The sequence below is a fragment of the Helicoverpa armigera genome, chromosome 7, assembly GCF_030705265.1.
Source record: "Helicoverpa armigera isolate CAAS_96S chromosome 7, ASM3070526v1, whole genome shotgun sequence".
In the NCBI taxonomy this organism is placed as follows: domain Eukaryota; kingdom Metazoa; phylum Arthropoda; class Insecta; order Lepidoptera; family Noctuidae; genus Helicoverpa; species Helicoverpa armigera.
The window spans coordinates 12,193,925-12,212,197 of record NC_087126.1 but is presented as its reverse complement, the minus strand read 5'-3'; the positions used below and the strand labels follow the sequence as shown (position 1 = coordinate 12,212,197).

The 18,273-nt window shown below is 41.4% G+C and overlaps 1 protein-coding gene across 1 annotated transcript; it reads left to right on the top strand.

Moving 5' to 3' along the window:
* Positions 1 to 1,588: 1,588 nt before the first annotated feature.
* LOC110383543 (metabotropic glutamate receptor 1) lies at positions 1,589 to 17,896 on the top strand (the record flags this gene model as incomplete). The annotated part of the gene is made up of 5 exons (XM_064035646.1): positions 1,589 to 1,963; positions 6,123 to 6,251; positions 11,571 to 11,963; positions 16,687 to 16,756; positions 17,514 to 17,896. Coding segments are annotated over 5 exons (1,350 nt in total), but the record flags the coding sequence as incomplete, so codon positions are not given.
* Positions 17,897 to 18,273: the final 377 nt, after the last annotated feature.

Below are 18,273 nucleotides of genomic sequence, written 5' to 3'. Positions count from 1 at the left end.
TATTAAAGTGCATTTATTTGAAAAGTCAGTTTAAAAATGAATCACAATCCAGTCACGAAAAATACCTCGGGTTGTGGGTAGATGACAAACTTTCGTGGAAATTGCACATAGACCATGTCAAAACAAAATTAACGTCACTATTAGGAGTATTAAGAAATATTAGAAACTGTATACCAAAGAAAGTACGACACATTATATATAACTCTCTAGTAAAATCCAACTTGGAATACTTAATCGAAATATGTGGATCAGCCACTAAATCAAATCTAAAATCACTACAAAGACTTCAAAATAAAATCATCAAAATACTATTTCATTTTCACTATCTATACCCAACAACAAAACTTTACGAAAAAACAAACCTACTAAATCTGAAACAACTTTACCTACACATTCTACACCTGCATTCTTATAAAAAAATTATCACTAATTCTACACAATCAAACATTCAAATACGTAAAAAGACAACAACATACAATACCAGAAGCAAAAACAAGTTTCAACTAATGACTGCAAGAGCACGAACTAACTACGGCAAAACAACAATACTATTTGAAGGAGCACGACTGTTCAATGATTTACCGGAAGAAATAAAGAAGTGTGAAAGTATTAATATATTTAAATCTAAATTAAGAAAACATATTTGTAACCGATGACGTGATTAACGCGCCAGATGCGGACATCTAAATTATTTTGATATGAACTATTTTGTATCTCATTTTAAGTGAACTATAATTGTTCTTATGAGAATAAATTCTTTAAACCTAAACGAGGTTAAAAATCTTGTAATGACCAGGGTTCTATGTGGCTGGATGTTGGAAGATAAAGAAAAGTTCTACCGGAGATTTAACACATTTCCTTTAATACAATAAAAATGGTGACCAATCAGGAAATTTTGACTTATAACAGAATTATTTAACTTACATGAACTAAAACTAAACACAAAAAAGTAAATAAAACAATAATAGCAATATACTAACGATTTCACAAATTAAACTAAAGTGGCCACCACCAAGAAACAAAAAAGAAAAAAGGAATACATTAAAAATAAGTATCCCCAACTGAGATTCGAACTCGAGGCTTGAGTTCGGCTGTCCGAGGCAATGCCGCTAGGCTAGCTAGCCAGTTGAAGACCGTGTCGAAAATGATGCTCTGTTTGTGAGTATTACTTCGAATCGAAGTGCCCTTTTATCTCTCTATCAACGCAGCCGGACAATAAGGGCGTTTCCTTAAGCTGAGAACAAAACGGGCATGGTCAGCATTGCAAAGTAAAACATCAACTGTCCAGCCTTCACTACGTAAAGTATTTGCAAACACTTACCCCGTTTCTCACACTATTCGCACACACTTCACAATATTTCACCATGCAATTACCGTACATATACTTGTGAAACTTTGCCAACAAATACTGTGATATTTCCAGAAATATTTTATGTTTTTTTTTTAATATTGAAGTGCATTCATATTTGACTAAGTTCATAGCTGAACACACAAGCGAACTGAGGATGGCGCGGCGTGCGCGGCGCTCGCGGCAGAGCGGAGCGGCATGCGCGCGCTGGCGGCGGCGTGCGTGCTGGCGCTGGCGGCGCGGCTGGCGCTGGCGGGCGGGCGGCGCGCCGTGGTGCCGGGCGGCGTGCGCTTCGGCGCGCTGTTCGCGGTGCACGGCGCGCCGGCGGCGGCGGGCGCCCCGTGCGGCCCGGTGCGCGAGCACTACGGCATCCAGCGCGTGGAGGCGACGCTGCTGGCGCTGCAGAGCATCAACGCGGACGCGGCGCTGCTGCCGCGCCTGCATCTGGGCGCCGAGCTGCGCGACTCGTGCTGGGCGCCCGCAACCGCGCTGCGCCAGACGATCCACCTGCTCCGCGAGGCCATCGCGCCGCCCGACGCGCCCGCCGCGCCCTCCGCTTGCTCTCCGGTCAGTAGCGCCTGCAGGAACACATCACAACACAAGCCTGTGGACCAGGTATAACCGTCAGTCTCAGCTGTAATGCCTCCTCACGTTGCAGGACAGGAAGGGTACTGAAATCTGTTTCCTGAACTACATCTAACGTGTGGCCATACGTTTCCAAAACGTTATGACTTTTCCTGATACTTATTTTTAACTTAACTAATTAAATGTTATTAAGCAATTACTATTTTAATAATATTTTTTTTTATTTATTCAGATAACTGAGATCCATACAGTAGTTAGGTCATCTGTGGTTAGGTACAGAAACAATATAATGAATATAATTATAATGAATGCACAATAGTAAGCAGGGACTTAGTCCTCTGCACTAATTTCCACATAAGCGGGCAGTCGTGTCTACTGGCTATAGCACTCAAGATGCTGTGGCGACTTCCACGCAACCGACTGATGAAGGATGCGGTCTTCTTACGCCATATTGCTGCAAAGCCATCTGTGTGCGCAACAGCAAACATTGCTGATGCGCTACAGAAACGTGGAAGCCGCAACAGCGCCCTGAACGCGTTATTAAAATGAACCCGCAGAGCATTGTATGTTCTCCGAGTATAGTTAGCCCACAGAGCTTCCGTGTACAGTGATGTACAATAGGTACGCTTTAAATAATGTAATTTTAACTGCGTCTGTACAACGGGAGAATCTGCGGGCCAACATATTCGCCCGAACTGACAATGATCTGCGTTCCCTCTCCATATCAGCATCATCTTTTAAATCATCGGTGACCCAATGTCCAAGGCATTTAAATTGGTACACTCTATAGACCGTTCAGAAGGGGTTGTACTGGTGGACTATATAACACATTAGCGGTCGCATGCGACTTCGTACGCGGAGAGCCGTTATTATTTGCACAGATTTATTTATTATAAGTCATGAAAGGAAGAAATAAAAATAATAAATAAGTATCTAGGCAAATTTTCAATCAATGGATTATTAACTCATTCTCCCCTATTCTCAATCAATGGAAGCACCGAAGTAACCAAAAAAACTGGCGTGTGCTTTAGTCACAGTTTATTTTATTTGTGCTTTACTGAGTTTGATGTGAGATTCCTGAAAAAGATTCAATTTACGGTGTTTTTTTATAAGCTGTTTCTTTAGGCACTTCTATCAAAACTCAAAATTTTTCGCGCTTTCTACGCTTGCAGCTTCTTCACTTCACAGTAGGTAGTTTTTTTGTTACAAGTTTTATATTAATGTGTCCATCATCCTCCGAGCCTTTTTCCCAATCATGTTGGGGTCGGCTTCCAGTCTAACCGGATTCAGCTGAGTACCAGTGCTTTACAAGAAGCGACTGCCTATCTGACCTCCTCAACCCAGTTACCCGGGCAACCCGATACCCCTTGGTTAGACTGGTGTCAGACTTACTGGCTTCTGACTACCCGTAACGACTGCCAAGGATGTTCAATGACAGCCAGGACCTACAGTTTAACGTGCCATCCGAAACACAGTCAATGGTGTCTAAGGTATACTTAGAAAGTACATACAAACTTAGAAAAGTTGCATTGGTACTTGCCTGACCTGGGATCGAACCCGCGCCCTCATACTTGAGAGGTTGGTCCTTTACCCACTAGGCCACCACGACTTTTTATGTATTATATTAATATATATTTATATTAATGTGTCCCAAAATCTTAAAATGTTCGGGCTCGCTTTAAAATAAGTTTGCAGTGATCTGTCACAGGTTTTAAATATAAAACCTACCAAAAAAGCGCCATCAATTATTTCGAAACATTTATTCAGCTGCTTTCAATTCAACTGCTTTAAGCACTTCTATTCACAATCTCTCAATAGGTAAACAAGGGACGCTGGTGGAGTGCCCAGCAATGCCCAGCATGGGCAACGCAGCGCCGCGACCTTGCGGAGGTAAACTTTCGCTGCCGGCCGTCGTGTCCTGCATGATCGGCAGCGAAGAAGGGTGGAACGCCGTCGCCTCCTTTTGCGAGGATGTGATGGTTGCAAAGGAGACGGCGGAAAGCAAGAGCGGAGCTATTACCACTCTCCCCGCCTGCAGTAGACCGATCTCTGGCCACCATAGGGCGCGGCTTGCGGGTGACAGACTAGCGGCCTCGAGACGGTGGCGTGGTGTTGCACGCGCCTCTCTTAGTTGTGTCCACGGTGGCCGCTGGGTGACGGCCACAGAGGGTGACGGGGCCCGCCTTCAAACATCCGGCCCGCCAATACCTGCCGGGGGTGCGGAAGAATTTTCTCCGACTTTAACCACCACATGAGGTGGGGAAGGCAGGAGTGTTGTATCGTAAAACATAATTTTAAAAAAATAAATAATATCGTTAAAAACGCGTTTTTAGCTTTACAAGATAAGTCCGTGATTTGACTCCGGGCGCCACCCGATGCTGCGCCGCCACTGATTCATTATTTATTATTACTGATCTTTGTGTTTGTTGTTTACAGGGAGGTTATGAAAAATCTTCCTTTCGTGATTTATGTTAAGAAAACTAAATGCAAATAAACACTTAAAATTGCACATTTTTAGAAAACTGAGCGCACCTTAGTAAAATGCCACTTCCAGTTGCTCGTATTCTTTGTATGTTTGTTTATCGTCTACCCTACAGTTTCTTGATTTTAAGTATTATTTAATTTTTTGCGGTAGTTAAGTAAAATTAGAGAAAAATTATGAGTAAAATTAGAGAAAAATTATGAGGATGAAATCAACTGTACAATAAATGAAATAGCCAAGTGGATGGAAAATAATAATTTAAAACCTAATGTAGACAAAACAAATTACATACAATTTTACAATAAAGATGCAACTAAAACGAGCCTAAACTTAAAACTAAATAACAAATCATTAAATAAAACGGACAAAACCACCTTTCTAGGAATAGTTCTCGATGAACGATGTTCGTGGAGCGGTCATGTGGAAAAAGTGTGCGGAAAAATCGACAGATTTGCATATGCTTTATGGCGGTTAGGTAATGTTTCCACAAAACAGGCGACTATGCAAGCCTACCACGCATATGTCGCGTCAGTATTAAGATATGGCATTTTAATATGGGGAAACTCGGTGCATGTTGGCAGAGTTTTTGTCTCACAAAACGGTGTATTCGAGCTATTTGTAATGTGGATAATTTAACATCATGCAAACCGCTTTTCAAACAGCTAAAAATTCTAACACTTGCATGCATTTATATAGAGGAAGTTTGCAAATTTACAAAATTGTATGAAGATATGTTTAAGAAACTTGGTGATGATTGCACATTTAACTGTAGATTCCCAAAGAAATTAAATTTACCATTTATGAGAAGCGAATTATACCGTAGAAATTGTTACGCAATGTGCATTCGAATATACAATAAGCTACCATCTCGCATTAAAGACCTACCAATGAATAAAAAGAGGTCCCTCAGAAATTGGCTTATTGATAAATGTTTTTATACAGTCAAAGAGTACCTAGAGGAGAAATAGTTTTAATGTAAAATTATTGTAGGTACTTTTTTAGCTATAAGATTATAGATCTTGAAATATTTGCATGACTAATTATAAGTCGAATATAGTGGGACCATATTTTTTTTTATTGTATCGACCATCATATTGTACCTATATTCTGGCAAATAAATAAATTTCATTTCATTTCAATGGTAAAAAAAAAAAAATGTTATTGACTGTGCGCAACCAAAAACGTTTTTGTAAATTAATTCTAAGATTTCTCATGTAAGTGAATTTATAATTTTTATGGGAAAATAAATATATCTCAACACTCAAATAATAATTTAGAGCGAGTTTAATATAAAAAGTGTAGGTATTTCCCAGAACACACGAACATAATGTTCCAAAATCACTCCCCACTTTAAGTTTACATTACATAGTTACAGTAATACATTAAGTTCCATCAGGGTCCATCAGGCAGGTTCCAGCGATTGATAAGCATGTGCATATACCAAGCTTCAGCTTTCTAGTGCAAACGGTCACTGAGATTAACCGCGACCACACGGATGGAGACTATACGGGCTCCTATAGTTGTATACAGAACCCTAAAAATTAATAAATTGAAAAGTGTTTCACCGTGTAGTCGCCAAGAGTGAGGTGACAGACAGCGAGAGCGCTCAGCGCCTCAGCCGGCACGCTTGCGCCTGTCAGCACTCGAGCACGTCGCCTGTCACGGCTCGTCACGAGTGTATGTGCTGTAGTGTGCGCTCTGTTACAGCCGCCGCCGCGCATGCGCGCGGAGGCGCGGCCGGCGGACGACGCGCCGCTGCTGGCCGTGCTGGGCCCGGGCGCCAGCGCCGCCGCCGTGCAGGTGCAGAACTTGCTGCAGCTGTTCTCCATTCCGCAGGTACCTGCCTACAATCAAATGCTGCGGTAAATCTAATGATTCCCACCTAATCACAATATTCCTATTGTTTAATCCTTAGAGACCATTAGTTCGTAATTTGCAACTAGATGGCGTTTTACATTTTTGCTTGAATCCTGCATCGCGCTATGGTTTCGTTACCATCAATTGTATAGCTTATAAACGAAGATAAAATTAAATGTCTTGTCTTGGGATCACGGAGTTTTATTCATGGTCAATCTAGCCGGATATAACGTGACCAATGTACCTAAAAAGTAATACGCGAAAGTGGCGCCCTATCGGTGAAGTCGGACTAAATGAACAGTGAGTGTATATGTGTGAGTGCGGTAACCTGGACAAACTGTGAGTACTGTAATAGTAGTTGTGAATCAAGATTGGCTATAGTGAAGTATTGACTTAGAAGAATTAGCTCGAATTTAGACTTGTAAAATTTCAAACTGTGATCAGACGGGGAATCCATGCCCAAATTCGGCTAAGTCCTATTTTTCCAAACACTTAGAAAAATTCTCAACATTTTGGACAAAAAACTGGACTTAGAAAAAATATCAAAATTTTGGACATAGAAAAACTAATAGAAATATGGATTCGTGGACCCGATTACAAGTGGAAACATATAAAAAGATTGAGAGAGCTTACCAAAATTTCAAGAAGTCTCCTAAAGAGCGGATCACTGTTAGTTACGTAGAAACACGAATTGAAATCTTAGAGAAACAGTGGTTAACATTTGAAGAAATAGATCGCAAGCTGATTACAGAGTACAAAAGAGAGGAATATGAGAAATCTGCATATCATTTGAGTGACATATGTAACCAAACGGAAGATTTATACACGGAATATAAAACAATATTAAAGGAAAGTTTAAGAAAGGTCACTCCAAATAAAAATGCAGTTACTGATGATTGTGACGAGTATGGAAAACAGAGTCAGAGTGGCGTAAAACTACCTAGAATAGCCATACCTTCCTTCTCCGGGCACTATTCTCAGTGGACAACATTTAGAGATCTCTTTCAGTCACTCATACACAACAACCACTCATTAGATAACGTACAGAAGCTACACTACCTTAAAAGCTATCTTACCGGCGAAGCAGAACAACTGTTACGGCACTTACCTGTTACCAACGATAACTATGTGACTTGTTGGAATATTTTAGTACATAGATTTAATAACAAAAAGTTTATTACAGATTCTATCCTAAAGAGATTTTTCAGCCAGAAACAAATTAGTACTGAATCATCTAACTGTCTTAAGGAGCTCTACGATACAACTAACGAATGTATGAACGCTTTAACAAATGAAGGCATTAATATCGAGCATTGGGATCTCATTGTTATTTACATTTTGAGTTCGAAACTAGACCAAGAGTCCCGCAAACAATGGGAAGCTAAAGTTTGTAGTTTGGATAATGAGTTGCCCACATTAAAACAATTTTAGAGTTTGTAGAGCATAGGTTTAGGTCTCTTGAGTTTCTATGTACAAATAAAACAATCAAACTAACTTCACCACGGTCACACCATGTTGTAAATAATGTTAAAGAGAGTAAAGCTTCGTCATTCATTGTTCAAACCATGATCATAAGATCGGTAACTGTAATAAGTTTGCTTCTTTAGAGTTGACAGCTCGACGTAATTTTGTCCAGACTTCGGGATTATGTTTTAACTGTTTAGGCCCACATCACTCCGTTTCATCGTGTCGCTTACCAACCAGATGCAAAGTTTGTACAAAGAAACACCATTCGTTGCTGCATTCTGGGACCAATTATCATTCAACTGAAAACGAAACCGACCAGGCAGTTGATAGTAGCAATGAAGTGTGTAAGGGGGCTCCCTTACATAAGTATTGTCAATGCAAATGTAGTGCAAATTGTCACTTAAATGTGGAATGTCAGTATGGAATGCAAAATGATGTCACTGAATGCCCGACGGGATGAATCTAAATAAAAATGCAAGTTGTCCGATTCAAACCACGTCTAATTGAACACTAAAATATAAAAAAATTACGATACATAATTTACCTCGAAGAATGCAATATGTTGGTGTCAATGCACTGCCAAATGTAGGTTGCGTCCAAAGTGCAAATGCACGAGCCTACTAGCTAACTTATTTATTGCAATAAGTGTATTTTTAAAAATTCATGTACGTGCACCGTACAAAGTGGTAACGGCGGCGACACCCCAAGACCAGTCCGAGGTAAGCAACGTAACAAGTTGCTTTGCTAACACTAACAACGAGGCCATTTTACCAACAGCTTTAGCTAAGGCGGTAACAACTACAGGAAGTATCATAACGCTGAGATGTCTGGTAGACCAGGGATCGCAGGCATCGTTCATCACCGAGGCAGCAGTTCGACAGCTGGGCCTGAAACGATTTAATTGCAACAGCGTTATACAAGGAGTGGGAGGTGAGAACAACATAGCTCTTAAATCTAAACATTTGGTTTATGTGAAATTACAATCTCTTCAAGATCCTGGTTTTACCGTTAATGTCAAAGCATATGTACTGAGCAAATTAACCTCAGTTTTACCTGAAAGGAAAATAACTAACAAAGCATGGCCTAATTTACCAATTATGAAATTAGCAGACCCACACTTCAACGTACCAAATACAATTGACGTATTACTAGGCGCAATTGTATATAGTAAGATTATCTGTGAGGGTTTAATCAAAGGTCCCCCGGGGACGCCAATAGCACAAGAAACAAAGCTTGGATGGATTATATCTGGCGAAGTGGGGGGTGATAGTGGAACCAATTTTGCTCACAAGAGCAATGCTATCATAACGCTGCATACTAATATTTGCACTAACGATGTCTATATTGAACAAATGGATGAACGTGAATCTGAAAACTATCAGCCAGATAAAAAACAATTATCTACAGAAGTAATAACACTGCTAAGCAAGGGAAGCTTGGAATCACAGAAGTGTTCAAGCAATAACAAGCAACAACGTAAGAAAACAAGCAAGAATAATAAAGCAATAATTAGCAATATAGAAGTGAAACAAAATGAAATAATCAAAATACCTGAACTTACCTGCAATCGACGAACCAATGATGTTGAGAATTCTGTGCAGTTATTATCAATTAGTGAACCTGCAATGAAAAGAAATACTATCTATGATATAGTGAGATCATATAAACCAATGAGATGGCTATTTAAAACTTATATACCAGCTAAAATTATCATGCAAAAGCGTTGGCTGACGGAAAAAGAATTGAATGAAAAACTACCACATATGTCATTAAAGAAATGGAGTACTTACCTTGAAGAATTAGCAGGACTTACCAGATTTAAATTTCCACGCTGTAATAATGGCAGGAGGAACCCTATCGTAGATTTCCATGGACACAGTAACGCGCCCAGTGCACCATACGTTGCCGCTGTCTATCTGCGGGTTGTACATAATTTGAGAAACGTTTGGGTTCATCGGTTAACATTTAAAACTAACGTAACATCAATCAAGCAAGTATTTACGCCTGCAAATTGTGCTTCACGAGGAAGTAGTACTTCAAAACTAACAAATATTCTGCTGAAGAAATTAGAGCCGCCTTGGTTGAAAGATGCTGTTATTAACTATGATAAGAAACTACCGGAGACAGAACTAGAAGGAGACACAAACACTTACCATGTTAACAAGAAGCTGCTATTTTGAGTTGTGGGTCAAGTTCTCTTCGTGAGTTATTTAGAAACATGGCTTATTGTAAGAGATTTATAAGAAGTAAAGTAAAATACAAACATAATCATAATTTTCCTGCTGGGTTTATTAGAGCAGAGTGGAATGAATCAATATTATGTCTAAAACAGTGTCAAGAAATGAGCTATCTGCAAGAAATATAGAATATTAGACGAAGAACACTAAACTGAAACGAAATAAAACAGATGACACTTTAAAGTGATGTTATAAACTTTGTCATTTTACCTACCGGCATTCATTTTAATGAATTAATCACTGTTGAAACCTACCTTAAGACTTTACACGGTAGACCACAGCTTAAATTATCTTGCCTGTAAAGTTAAAACTGGGTTCTCGATGCTGAAGACGAGAGTAAACAGGTGGTCAAAAACGCAGTTTGTAAGGCATGCTATTCAGATGAGCTAATAACTACCTCCAACAAGAGTGAACTCAATTAGAACATCTTATCGAAGCGATGATGATTGTACCGGACCAATTCAAATAAGTAAAGACCCATCCACACAGTTCAATACCATTTATATCAACTGTACACTTTTACATATGGCGATTCTTATCTTCATAACAAAATTTTGAAAACAGTCGTTATAGCGAAACATCCGGGTTTGGACAACATTACACGAGTAGTCACTCTTAAATCCAAAAATGTGTGTATTAAACGACCAGTAACTAAAATCTGTGTATTACCTGTGGCTAAGTGAAATAATATAACATTGTTCTTGTTACTTATGTTTTTTTAAAGTGAAGCAAGTTAACTATTGCTATTTTGTTTGATGTATCGGATCGTTTTATTTTGTTGAACTTATCTTATTTATCCAAAGGTGTCATAAGTTTTTTAACTAATTAACAAATGTTTTATGTTTGTACCAACTTTTATTAAGTAACTTATTGAACTAATCTTAACTGTAAATACGAAACCATTTTGTTGCCGATTGTTATCATTACCAATGTGATTGTTCTTCTTCACCATGATTTAACATAACATCATTACCATTAGTTAATACAGTCCACTAATTTATCGAATAGGTTTAGGTCATGGTGGGCGGGAGCAATGGACATTCTGTCCATGGTGGGCGGTATGTTTAATCCTTAGAGACCATTAGTTCGTAATTTGCAACTAGATGGCGTTTTACATTTTTGCTTGAATCCTGCATCGCGCTATGGTTTCGTTACCATCAATTGTATAGCTTATGAACGAAGATAAAATTAAATGTCTTGTCTTGGGATCACGGAGTTTTATTCACCTATATTCAATAAAAACACCTATCTAAACAAAATTATACATAAGTATTTATAATTACTTGTAGCGTTAGGCTAATATAAAATAGAGCGGTTCACCTGCCGTATGGTATGTTCTTTTGCTCATTTTTCCATAACCCGTGGTACTTACTGACCGCTTCACGTAGTTACAAGGTGCCGGGCTGTCCAGGTGTCGTACTCGGCGACGGCGCGCGAGCTGTCGGACCGGGCGCGCTTCGCGACGTTCTTCCGCGTGGTGCCGTCCGACCGGCACCGCGCGTTGTGATGCCGCTGCGCGCAATAACTGACCTGGCGACTGCACGCGCTGCATCGACGCTCGTGCGCGCCCGTGGCCAGCTGCTGTCCCGCGCAGAGCTACGGCCAGAGCGGCATGGCGGCCTTCCGCGAGGAGGCGGCGCGCGGCGGCGTGTGCGTGGCGCGCGAGGAGGCGCTGCGGGCGGCGCCGGCGCGGGCCGCGGTGTTGGCGGTGCTGGCGCGGCTGGCGCGCGGGCCGCGCGTGGCGGTGTGCTGGTGCGAGGGCCGCACGGCGCGCGCGCTGCTGGCGGGGCTGGCGGCGCGCCCGGCGCTGCGGCTGCGGCTGCTAGCCAGCGACGGCTGGGCGGACCGGCGCGACGTGGTGGCGGGGCTGGAGGAGGCGGCTCGGGGCGCGCTCACACTGCGCATCCGCTCGCCCTACCTGAAGGAGTTCGACGCGCACTACCTCGCGCTCAAACCTCACAACAACTCCAGGAATCCCTGGTTTAAGGTGGCCTTATGATGTATTTGGTTTTTGTTGCATTTACAATTATGTATATTAAAATACACGTTGCTAATCCACAGCGGGAGGAGTCATTTGATGATTTATCACAAAAAAAGTCGATAACAACTTGAGTCGTTTTTAAGAATTAGTAAGTAGTAAGTTGGTTATACCATATTTATTCTTTGGCTAACTTGGACCAGCTATTATGAATAATATACAAATAAACTGAATAATTTGACACATTGTCTAGTCAATTTGGGTATTATATGTAATGACCACTCATTATATCATAATATCTATTTAATCACTATGGCTGTAACATATACACTATATAGTCCCCAGGCCAGCGAACAATTTTTTTTTGATACGTACAAAAAGACTGAGTGCCTTCCTTACGAGGAGTCCGACAAACTTTTCGAATGCGCAAATTTTGGTGCCGCTGCGCTTTTTAATGCTTGACTCCTGGAATTGTCGATATGACGTCACTATGAATCTTCGTACGGTAGACCGCACATCACTGGTAACTGTCATGCACCTTAACTCAACAGTAATAAGTACGATTTTCCTATAAAACTGTTACCACTGACCTGAAGTTGACTGTACATACAAGTTTCATTTTTTTTAAATTCGTTTAATAAAGTTAACTAGAAAATGGTGGTCAACTTGTCCGAAAAAGATCGTGCTGCGTATGGAGTGTCCACCATCCTGAAAATTTCGGTATAACGTCAAGGTGCGTACGGATAGCGCGTTCCTGTATTACGCGTAGTTGGGAAACACTGTCCACGCGTACATTGGATATGCGTACAGCTCCTGTACGGACCGCCGCGAACCTGTACGCGAGGTCAATCGATCCAGAGCGCTCCGCGAGCCCCAGTCATTCGCCATGACTCCGACAAACTTTTCTATTAGTTACTAATAAAGTTGTCATCTTTTTTTTTAATTCACCTACAGTCATGGACACATAATTAAAGACACCCCCGACTCGAAGTGAAATAAATAGTTATGGTACTGACATGAGCTTAGGCACGGTATAAACTGTAGTTTAATCATTATTAAAACAAACATTACATTGTGTTCTTTAAATTAAGGACAAAAAATATTTTCTTTCTTTAATACTTTAGATATAAAGCTCTATGGGAAATGAACTCTAACTTTTGTAGCTGATACTTGGCTGGTCAGCTAATTAAAGACAGTTAAAGCCCAGTTAAGAAACAAAAACGAAAGATACAAATAGTTACCATACTTTTTTTTAGAAGTGAGTAAAATACTTATGAAAACTCGACTAGGTAATAATTTAGGTTTATTTCATTAAAAATTTTCATTTTAGTCCTATCAATAAGACTAGAATAAAAATTCTGGTAAGTAAAATGTTTTAGGCTTTTTAATATTATATTTTGACATACGGATTTATTCATACCACTTGATCTATAGTAAGGACATGGTAATAAATTTATTATTAAAGATTTCTTATCAATGGCACTAAAAAGGCATGGTTTGAGAACAACTCAAAACCGACGCGTATTTACAAAGTGTACATAGCCAAAACGCATCCATAGGAAACTGCTCGCTGATATTTTGTAATGCTGTTTTTTAATTTGTGATTTCAAAGTATACACGAATTTTGCGTACTGCTCGAGTATAATTCGTAGCTTAGACGTGCACATGCATCTTTCCAATTTATACACGGTCAAATTTAACTATACAAAATTAATATTAGGTAAAGCATTAAATAAAAAACATTACCCTCCTTCTTTGGCAGTCGGGTAAAAAGGCTTTTGAATCTGAGTTTGTTTATTAAAAATGCTAATTAAACAGGCTTCTTTTTAATATCATTATTCGCCCCCAAAAATGTATGTTGCCTTCTAAATTACTAAGTCAGCCACAATTAATAAAGCGTCGAGCATCTAAATAATACTATCTTAGCCACTAGTATCTTGTAAGTAAACCACTCTAAATACAACTCAGCATGATGGTTATTTTTTAGCATCTAAATTTGTAGCATGCATTCTAACAGTAAACTTCTAAAATAATATTAAATGACACCATAAAATATATTTAATTAGCTTCTAATTTTTTAACTCAGTACGTTTAAAATGTAAGCAAGCAACATGCAGCAAGCATCGCTTCTGTCACGGCTCCGGTGTCGCGGGGCTCCGGCGGTCCCATGCGAGCTTATCGTCGCAGATGGTTTTCACGCTCACCGCCACGGCTGAGGCTGGCCGGCAGAGCCGGTCAGCAAGCCGATGCGAGCGTTAAAACAACCTGCGGCTCAGCTCGCAGGCCGCCTCGCCCCTCCGCGCCTACGCGGTTTTGAATTGCACTCTAGGGGTAGGGCAGACAAGACTACGTGGAGTCGGTTTTGCAGCGATTCGTTTTCGTCACTAACTTCAATTTTTAATACAATGTTTTTTAATTGAAGGTTATAAATGGCAATATACTAAAAAGGAGGCCGAGTTAGTAAATTAGATGACAATGTATAAATAATGTTGTAAAATTGGAAGCTTAATCATGTGTTCAATAAATAATTTTGTGGCTGCACTTATATTTCCCATAAAAAATCAACTTGTTTAAAAAATACAAAAAAAAAAATGAATTTACGAGCATTATTAATATTTAAATTAACATTAAATGCTAGGTCGTGTTTTAATCAAAAGGGCAGCATGCAACTGCTCGCGAATAGATTGGAATCGTAAAGTTTTTCGCGCCTATTCCAATGTATACACGATTAGTTTGCATGCGGACTAGCACTGTATATTATGGAACAAAGCAAGTTACTTTGGCCACTACAAAATATATGCGAGTATTTGCGTACTGCTGCTGTATACATCGGAAGACTTTGTATAAAAAGTGAACTCCAATCTATTCGCGACTAGTTTCACACGCTTGCGTACTAGCCATGTATATACTGTAAATACGCAAAACCGACCCCAAGGAAAACTTGTCCGCAAACAGACTTTAAGGCGGTGCTATAGGCAAATAGTGAACCATTTACATGATTCGGTACTGGTTTTTTTGGGAGTCATCTGATGCTAAAAGGGCAACAATTGTGTCTGCAGAACTTTTAGACTACAACCGGGTCGGGAAAAGCTGTAAGGCATGGGTATCGGAAGATGTTACTTTTGGAAAAAGCACCGCGTGTCCATACTGTAGTTGGCTATTTCTATCAAATGTGCAAGGTGCAGTTAACAAGTGTTCAAAAATGTATTTTTTTTCTCATTAAACAAAGGGATACGAATAATTCTAAAATCGAAATTAGTCGCCTCCAAAACATGAGATGGAACCAAAATACACTAAGAAAGTTCTCAAACATAGGAGGCGAAAAAGTAATAGTGTGGGGCTTCTCTCCACTACTTGGTGTGGTGATCTTTTAGAAAGATATTATTAAAAATAGGCGAATTCAAGTACTATAATATTTTAGAAATAGCATTTTGTTATATGCTAAGCATAATTTACCGGTCCTTAGCGCTTTCCAAATTAGAAAAGTTCTGAAAAATACTGTGAGAGTAGTAAAAAGGACTCTTTGATCGAGCAACTTATGACGGTTTTGGTTTGGCCCATCGCAAATTTAATAGAAAAAAAACTGGTGATCTGCCAGAAAACACAATGGCGACAAGTCATACATGAAACATTTATCAATTTTACACAGATTTTCATGAAGCATGGAAGAAAATTCCCGTAGCGACTTAAAACAAAACTGACCGCTTGCACGCTTAGGGATGTCGTGCTGTCATTGAGGTAAAAGGAAATAAACCAAATATTAGTACTCATTAGTATGCTTAGTTATAGTGTAGGGAATGTTGTTATAGAAAAGTACCATCAATAATATTAATAATTTGCATTTCTTCCTCTGAGCAAATGGAGTGTCTTTAATTATATGGCCAGGCCACGTTATGGTTCATACCGCTCGAGATTCGGATAAAGCGAAAAAAAACTTGTCGCGAAGGACCACTGAAGATAGTCTTTAGTTTTAATATTTCACAATGCCCTCTTAAATATTTTAAAATAGAAAATAAAGTTCCAGTAGCAATCAGAAAAAAGAAATACAGATGAAATGCGGCAGCAATTTAAGATTCCGACAGGGTCTTTAATTATGTGTCCATGACTGTATTGGAATGTTCAGTTCATTTGAAATTGCCTTCCATGCATCTTGGCGTAAATCGTTATTTCGATAATCAGTTAGTGTGCTATCCCACAAGACCCGGTGAAATTCATAAAGTTGAATCAATCTAATAATATTTTCATTATTGAAACTCGAAGAACACCCGTGTTTATTCATTTTGCCGTCCAAATATAGCGTAGCCGGCCGCGTGCGTCCTCTTTGACGCGCGACCAAAAACCGACTGACGGTGGCTCGCGCTGCGAGTTGGCTCGCGCGGTACGCGTACCCCAAGAGTGAACGCGTAGCTGCAGGTATGGACTAGGCGTTCCGGATACGCGTAAACTGAGTACGCGTACCAGGGTACGCGCAATCCGTACGCACCTTCACACGACTCTTCGTACATACAAGTTTTATTTTTTGAGATTTTTTTAATAAAGTTAACAAAAAAAATTGTGGTCAACTTGTGCGATAAAGAAAGATCGCCCATCGCCATCACCGGCCCACTCGCCACTTACCACGAGGCATCTACCCTCCGAGCAGGGCTACTAACCCTGCTCTAGCGACTCCACTAATTATTATATTAATTTATTAAAACTAAAATATTATTTAATTATATTAAAATATTCTCAGGAGTTTTGGGAGCAGAAGTTCCATTGCTCGCTTTCTGCGGCTGCGCCGGCGGGAACTCCACGCTGCACAGGTTCAGCCTCGCCTTGTCAATTCTATAATTTATTCTGTCGAGTAGGTTTATGTGTATGCATGAGAGCAAAGTACATGCCATATGAATGACTCAATTAATTGTCCGAGTCCACCTTAATAGGTGCGGAGACGTAGCTTAATATGGCAATGCTCACGATGAAAATCCATTCTTAATCCTTAATCCTTTGGCCGAAGTATAGGCCAGCCTTTTGGTCACGAGTGGACTCCACTAATCGCTTACTGATTTCTCGAAAGAGTCTGTGGGCACTTGGGCCCCATGGTCCCAAGGTTTCAACCCCAAACGGCTCAAAAATGCAATTGAAGGTGAGGTTAACATATTTGTGCCGTTTGAGGTTTTCCGCTGCAGCAGCTGCACCGACACAGCTCGCGATAGTGGGAAGCTGGGAAGTTGCAAGGGTGTCGACGCAGGTTGCGTCCCACACCAAAGACCTTCCCATCTTCCAAGGCATTATTAAGAAGAATGTGTGGTGTAACGCAAATAGATACAGTAAGGAATGAGTATATTAGAATAAGTTACCCGAAAAGCTATTTGGACACCGGCTATCACGGCACGAGATGCGGAGGAATGTGGATCATGTTGTGAGAAAAGAATGTCATGAAAGTGGATGGATATAGTGGTCCCTTCCTTCTTCCTCCTTGTTCCCAATTTTATTAGAGTCGTCTCGTCAAAGTCGTCATGGCTACACGCTACACAGTCACCACAGTCACGGTTTTTTGAGAAAACTCTGACGCACTAGGTATGGAGTCCCTGGCGACCAACTACACGCAGGAGCCGAAGCTGGCGCTGGTGGTGCGCGGCGTGTACTCGCTGGCGCACGCGCTGCACAGCATGCGGCGGGCGGCGTGCGGCGAGCGGCCCGCACGCGGCCTGTGCGCCGCCATGCTGCCCTTCAACGTGTCGCGCTACCGGCAGCACCTGGCGCGCGTGCGCTTCCGCGCGCCCGACGGCGGCCGCGTCGCCTTCGACGACAACGGCGACCCGCCGCCCGAGTCAGTAGCCGGCCCCCACCCCCCACCCCGCGCGCCGCCGCCCCCGCTCACCCCACTCGTGTTCCGCAGGCTGAGCGAGTACGACGTGATGAGCTTCGAGCGCGCGGGCGCCGGCTGGCGCTACGTGCGCGGGCGCTGCCACGCTGGCTGCGGGCGCGGACGCGGCACGGCGCGCGCGTGCCGGCGGTGGCGTTCGGCGCCGCGGCGGCAGGCGCGGCGCGCGGGGAGGGCGCGCGGCGCTGGATGCGAGTGCGCGCCGCTCGCCGTCACCGTGCCGCCACCGACGCCCGGCTGTCGGCTGTGTCCGCCGGGGCACCGACCCGACCAAGATCGCACCAGTAAGAGTCTTGTACCTACAGAGCTTTCAGAATAGCATTGATTAGTCGAAAACCAGGATAACATAACTTTGATTACCAATACCAAGTATCGACGCTTTTGTTCAAAGTGCACGGACGGCATATAATACAGGGAGTAAATTCCTCGGGACGCTAACTTAAGATTTCTGTG